The 6,748-nt window shown below is 45.2% G+C and overlaps 1 protein-coding gene across 1 annotated transcript in view; it reads right to left on the bottom strand.

Moving 5' to 3' along the window:
- Window positions 1–206: 206 nt before the first annotated feature.
- Window positions 207–6,748, bottom strand: part of LOC124139516 (aquaporin AQPAe.a-like) — a 31,219-nt gene continuing 24,677 nt past the window's right edge. Inside the window, exons 4-6 of the mRNA XM_046506639.2 lie at window positions 4,200–4,280; window positions 2,787–2,898; window positions 207–934 (exon numbers count right to left, since the gene is read on the bottom strand). Coding sequence (XP_046362595.2) covers window positions 849–934; window positions 2,787–2,898; window positions 4,200–4,280 — 279 coding nt within the window. The 3' untranslated portion in view covers window positions 207–848. The remainder of the gene's footprint in view (window positions 935–2,786; window positions 2,899–4,199; window positions 4,281–6,748) is intronic.

Genomic DNA, 6,748 nt, shown 5'->3' with positions numbered 1-6,748 from the left:
GAGGCAATGGAGGTCACGCCTTTTATCGAGACCCGTGAAGATCCGCGGTAGAATAGGTCTTCAGCAACCCATGCTATCCGTAAAAGGCGACTATGCGTGTCGTAAGAGACGACTAACGGGATCGGGTGGACAGGCTCGAGGACTTGGTTGATGCATGTCATCGATCCCAATTGCCTAGGATCGATACTCTTGATATCAATCCCTGGATTGTCTGGTTGTATTTACAGACCGCCGTCATATGGCAGGAATATTGCTGAGTGCGGCGTTAAACAACAAACCAAACCAAAAGCCCCCCAAAACGTTTATCGAGGATTGTTTTTATTTCGGAATTGAGCTGAATTCTATTTTTGAAGACATCACCTACTGGTGTGAAGCAGAATTTGAGTTTTGATTCGCTCATCCCTCGAAATATCAGCAATGTCATCTTAACTGTTCGAAAATAGGGTACATCAGGATATGTACTGCATCGTGACTGTCATGACGTCAGTGAGTGAGTGAGTGAGTTGGTTTTAACAGGATTCAAGTTATATCAGGACGTGTAAGCTTACAGTGGGAGGAAAGCCCGAAGTGATGAAGGTGTCGAACGTTTATATTGCTGACCCTAGAAATATAATCGCGGCGAACTGGGATGGCGTGCCCAAGGGGCCCCCGGGATGACGTCAGGGGTAAAAGAGACTCTCCGATTGCGAAACCCGATTAACTCACACAGGGAAGCCCCCTTGGTTAAAAAATATTAGTTTGTTAGAAACTATACGGTACATCCGTTACAGAATGCCATGCCGATGACGTAATTGACAGTTTAAGTGCAATCCATAATTCATCCATTATGTGACAACCAGGAAGTGACGTCACAGTTGAGTGAAATCGTCAATGTCGTCCTTCTTTTCGACCATGACGTAGTCTCGTGGCACAACGATGAACGACCGATCTTGAACTGGAAGGATGGAAACAACATAAAAATTATAAGTTAACAGTGTAAGTTGCATGTATAACGAATTAACGACAGAACATACTGAAATAACTCATCATTACTATAAGTATTAGAACAATAATCATCATTATCATTGATGAATGAATGAATCGGGTGATTGTGTATTATATGTAGGAGGATTCAACCCATGCTTGCCGTAAAAGGCTACCATGCTTGTCGTAAAAAGCGACCATGTGTAAAAGCATGACTAAGCTGTCTTATGATAGTAGTATAATTATCATGGTAGATTATCAGGTATTACAAGAATTTAGATTGAAACCATCTAAAGTTGATTTATGCTGTTTTCTTAGAACAGATTTGTGTTATAAACATGACGTCAGATTATTATCAGGTTGTAAGAAAATGGTTATTCACCAGAAGCCTATGATTGCATAGTTTGTTGGGGGTAAACAGTACATGACTGCCATGTGCGTTTAACACATGCGCAGACATACTGTATTGAAACAGGAATGTGAAAACATTTGTTCATCTTATCTATTGGATTCGTTTGCTTCAGGTGAGGAATCAATGCATAGATACGCATTCCCCTTGCCCCACAAATCATATAGATCATGTTGTATGAATTTATGTATGTATCAACACACAGTAAGTCTGGATTTAAGTTTTAGAAGTCAGCAAGCCCGTCATCGGCAAAACGTCTGTTCGTTGCCGCCATAGTTGTCAGTTGCAGATCGATGTTTCCGAAAATGTTGTTATATCATGCTAGTTTGGACATGAGATAGAGGAGAAATAGTTCTTTGATAGTTTTCGCATTGAATACACTGTCGTTGATGCCTTAGTACAAACTAGTTTTGTCGGAATGATATTTTAGCGGGCTACGTAAGTGTTTTAGCGGAAGAGTGACATCCCTTGGTTGTCGGCCACAGCGGAAGTAAACAAACTCGACGTCCCGTTCAATGCAAGTTAATGGAAGGTTAAGACTTGATCAAAAGCTACTACTAAGGGTAGAATCCCAACAATTTATGCCTCACTATGGTACAAGTGGTTTGATCAGGATATTTTTGTAGGTTAATGCGTTTTGCATTATGAAGTGAAAAAGAAAGTTTTCCCTCGTGTTATGCACATGAAAGTATTCATTTGTCCAATGTTGACAAATATGTTTGTGCAGTAGTCTCTTTGTAAATACATGTATAAGGGTTACAGCATTGTTATAGAATAATTGTGAGGTTAAGAAATAATTATCTTTGCACAGGAATAACAGTTGCATTCCAATTAAGGGGAGATAATTCTGTCTTGCCTCATAACAATCAGCCGTCAGTTGAAGATGTTCTTTCAGTCTGTGTTCAAAACAGCACAGGGTTCTGTATCTTGTGTATGATAGTGTTATTAGTATTTCTCTGAGATCAAGATAAATATTTCAGGTCAAGTTTGATAAAACATTTTGAGTATTTGTATGCATTTTATCATGTAAAGGGGGATAACTCATCAGTGATTATTGTCAGTTGTCTGACATGGAGTTCGGTCAAGGATAGCCATTTATTGGTAAAGTTCTATGGAAATATAACAACTGTAGTTAAGCATTAAACCTGCTACACATGCTTGTCGTAAAAGGTGACCATGCTTGTCGTAAGAGGCAGGATCGGGTGGTCATGCTCGCTGATTTGGTTGATGCATGTCTTCGTATGCCAATTCCGTGGATCGATCACCGGATTGTCTGGCCCAGACTGGATTATTTACAGACCGCCGTCATATACTGCTGAGTGCGGCGTTAAACAACACATAAACAAACAAGCATTGTATATTTCAGCTATATTTTTTCTCTTATGTGCACTTAAGATGTTGAGTTTCGACTTACGCAGTGTTTTCACGGCTTCTTCCATCGTGGGTACACCTCTATAGGGGTTGATGGTATACTTGTAAACGAGAGATGCCACCGTCCCCGCAAGTATTGGCCCTGCCCAGTATACCTGCACATAGTTGCTATTCGAGTCAGTCCACAGTTTATCAAATTATCTCTGAAACCATTAGGCATTGTGCTAACTGTCCATTAAAATTAGAGTATCACAACATATGTCAAGGCAATGTGAACTTAGCATCTTAATTCGCGGATCGCTAGATTGATACATGATATAATGGGCCACTGACATCTGCAGTAAACTAGGGTTATAACAAACTCAAATAGACAACTGATTTTAGTTCGTTATAACCGTAGTTCGTTATAAGCATATATACAAAATCTATACAGCAAATGGCCAGGACCAAACATTGAGTTCGTAATATCCGTCAGTTCGTTATAAGCGTGTTCGTTATAAACGTACTTTACTGAACTATCAAATATATAGAATGTGAAACTTTATGTAGGAAAATAAAAAAAAGTCGCATAAAACATGTTAGATTCCTTTTTACTGCGATAATATATTATACGTGTTGTAGTGTGTGAAGTACACGTGTGTGCTGTAGCAGTTGTTAGTGCTGTGCAATGTGCTGTAGTATGTTGAACTGGGCTGGAATTTCCAGGCTCGATCGTAGCGCCGACAGTGGCTATTACGAATTATGTCCCTTCTATGTCCCTCCTATTTGACCAAGCAGATTCCATCTCTCATTTCACTTGCATTTGCTTCAAACAAAATGGCGGCACCCAGTCAAGATGATCTGATCTATAACCAAGATCTAAATTGTAATAAATGGGTCTTATCCCGCGAAGTGCATCAACTTACTTGATTACCTTGATTATTAAACATAAAATGGTGACGCCCAGTTGGCTCAGTTACAAATCCTGCAGTCTACCAAATCTGCACTTGAAATCCATTTTGTTTACGAACCGGATGTCCAGTTCAATACGCGATTTTGATTGGACAATGCATAGACTCGTTAGTTAACCCAAAATGAAAATCCGGAATTACATCCTAGTTCGGCAAGGGTGGAAACTGGACTTTTATAGTCAGTTAACTCCCTTGACTCGGGAAGATGATGATGTACATGTGTTGTAGTCTGTGTTTGTTTCTTTGTTGTTTAACACCGAACTCCAGCTATATGATGGCGGTCTGTAAATAATCCAGTGATCGACATCATGAGCATCGATCCACGCAATTGGGATACAAGGACATGTTTCAACCAATTCAGCGAGCCAGACCACCCAATCCTGTTAGTCGCCATTTACGGTAAGCATGGGTTGTTGAAGACCTATTCTAACCCGGATCTTCACGGGTCTGTGATGTACATGTGTTGTAGTGTGTGTTGTGGTGTGTGGATGATGTGGCGACCATACCCAGTGGTCCTTCCAGAAGTTGATGGCGACTGCTGGCCCAAGGGACCAAGCGGGGTTCATGCTGGCTCCGGTGTAGGTGATCTGGGGACAAAATATACGGTACAGTTAGAAGCACAGTGAACACCAGCTCACAGATAGGTGGCACAGAGGACACAAGCTCACATATAGGTGGCACAGAGGACACAAGCTCACATATAGGTGGCACAGAGGACACAAGCTCACAGTTAGGTGGCACAGAGGACACAAGCTCACAGTTAGGTCGCACAGGAGGATACCAGCTCACAGTTAGGTGGGACAGAGGACACAAGCTCACATATAGGTGGCACAGAGGACACCAGCTCACAGATAGGTGGCACAGAGGACACCAGCTCACAGATAGGTGGCACAGAGGAAACCAGCTCACAGATAGGTGGCACAGGAGGATACCAGCTCAGTCAGAAGCACAGAGGACACCAGCTCACAGATAGAAGCACAGGGGACATCAGCTCACAGTTAGGTGGCACACAGGATACCAGCTCACATATAGGTGGTACAGAGGACACAAGCTCACAGTTAGGTGGCACAGAGGACACAAGCTCACAGATAGGTGGCACAGAGGACACAATCTCACAGTTAGGTGGCACATGGGGATACCAGCTCACAGATAGGTGGCACAGAGGATACCAGCTCAAATATAGGTGGCACAGAGGATACCAGCTCACAGATAGGTGGCACAGAGGATACCAGCTCAGTCAGAAGCACAGAGGACACCAGCTCACAGATAGAAGCACAGGGGACACCAGCTCACAGATAGGTGGCACAGAGGATACCAGCTGACAGATAGAAGCACAGAGGATACCAGCTCAGTCAGAAGCACAGAGGATACCAGCTCACAGATAGGTGGCACAGAGGATACCAGCTCAGTCAGAAGCACAGATGACACCAGCTCACAGATAGGTGGCACAGGGGACACCAGCTCACAGATAGGTGGCACAGAGGACACCAGCTCACAGATAGGTGACACAGGGGACACCAGCTCACAGATAGGTGGGACAGAGGATACCAGCTCAGTCAGAAGCACAGAGGACACCAGCTCACAGATAGAAGCACAGGGGACACCAGCTCACAGATAGGTGGCACAGAGGATACCAATTAAGTCAGAAGCACAGGGGACACCAGCTCACAGATAGGTGGGACAGAGGACACAAGCTCACATATAGGTGGCACAGAGGACACCAGCTCACAGATAGGTGGCACAGAGGACACAAGCTCACAGATAGGTGGCACAGAGGAAACCAGCTCACAGATAGGTGGCACAGGAGGATACCAGCTCAGTCAGAAGCACAGAGGACACCAGCTCACAGATAGAAGCACAGGGGACATCAGCTCACAGTTAGGTGGCACACAGGATACCAGCTCACATATAGGTGGTACAGAGGACACAAGCTCACAGTTAGGTGGCACAGAGGACACAAGCTCACAGATAGGTGGCACAGAGGACACAATCTCACAGTTAGGTGGCACATGGGGATACCAGCTCACAGATAGGTGGCACAGAGGATACCAGCTCAAATATAGGTGGCACAGAGGATACCAGCTCACAGATAGGTGGCACAGAGGATACCACCTCAGTCAGAAGCACAGAGGACACCAGCTCACAGATAGAAGCACAGGGGACACCAGCTCACAGATAGGTGGCACAGAGGATACCAGCTGACAGATAGAAGCACAGAGGATACCAGCTCAGTCAGAAGCACAGAGGATACCAGCTCACAGATAGGTGGCACAGAGGATACCAGCTCAGTCAGAAGCACAGATGACACCAGCTCACAGATAGGTGGCACAGGGGACACCAGCTCACAGATAGGTGGCACAGAGGACACCAGCTCACAGATAGGTGACACAGGGGACACCAGCTCACAGATAGGTGGGACAGAGGATACCAGCTCAGTCAGAAGCACAGAGGACACCAGCTCACAGATAGAAGCACAGGGGACACCAGCTCACAGATAGGTGGCACAGAGGATACCAATTCAGTCAGAAGCACAGGGGACACCAGCTCACAGATAGGTGGCACAGAGGACACCAGCTCACAGATAGGGGACACAGAGGACACCAGCTGACAGATAGGTGACACAGGGAACACCAGCTCACAGATAGGTGGGACAGAGGATACCAGCTCAGTCAGAAGCACAGAGGATACCAGCTCACAGATAGGTGGGACAGGGGACACCAGCTCACAGTTAGGTGGCACAGGGGACACCAGCTCACAGTTAGATGGCACAGACGACATCAGCTCATAGTTAGAAGCACAGAGGATACCAGCTCACAGATAGGTGGGACAGGGGACACCAGCTCACAGTTAGGTGGCACAGGGGACACCAGCTCACAGTTAGATGGCACAGACGACATCAGCTCATAGTAAGAAGCACAGAGGATACCAGCTCACAGATAGGTGGCACAGGGGACACCAGCTCACAGTTAGGTGGCACAGGGGACACCAGCTCACAGTCAGAAGCACAGAGGATACCAGCTCACAGTTAGGGGGCACAGAGGATACCAGCTCACAG

Source organism: Haliotis rufescens, unplaced genomic scaffold, assembly GCF_023055435.1.
Source record: "Haliotis rufescens isolate VD_foot unplaced genomic scaffold, xgHalRufe1.0.p SCAF_1, whole genome shotgun sequence".
Taxonomy (NCBI): Eukaryota; Metazoa; Mollusca; class Gastropoda; order Lepetellida; family Haliotidae; genus Haliotis; species Haliotis rufescens.
Note: the sequence above shows the minus strand (reverse complement) of the source record. Positions and strands in the feature narration are given on the sequence as shown.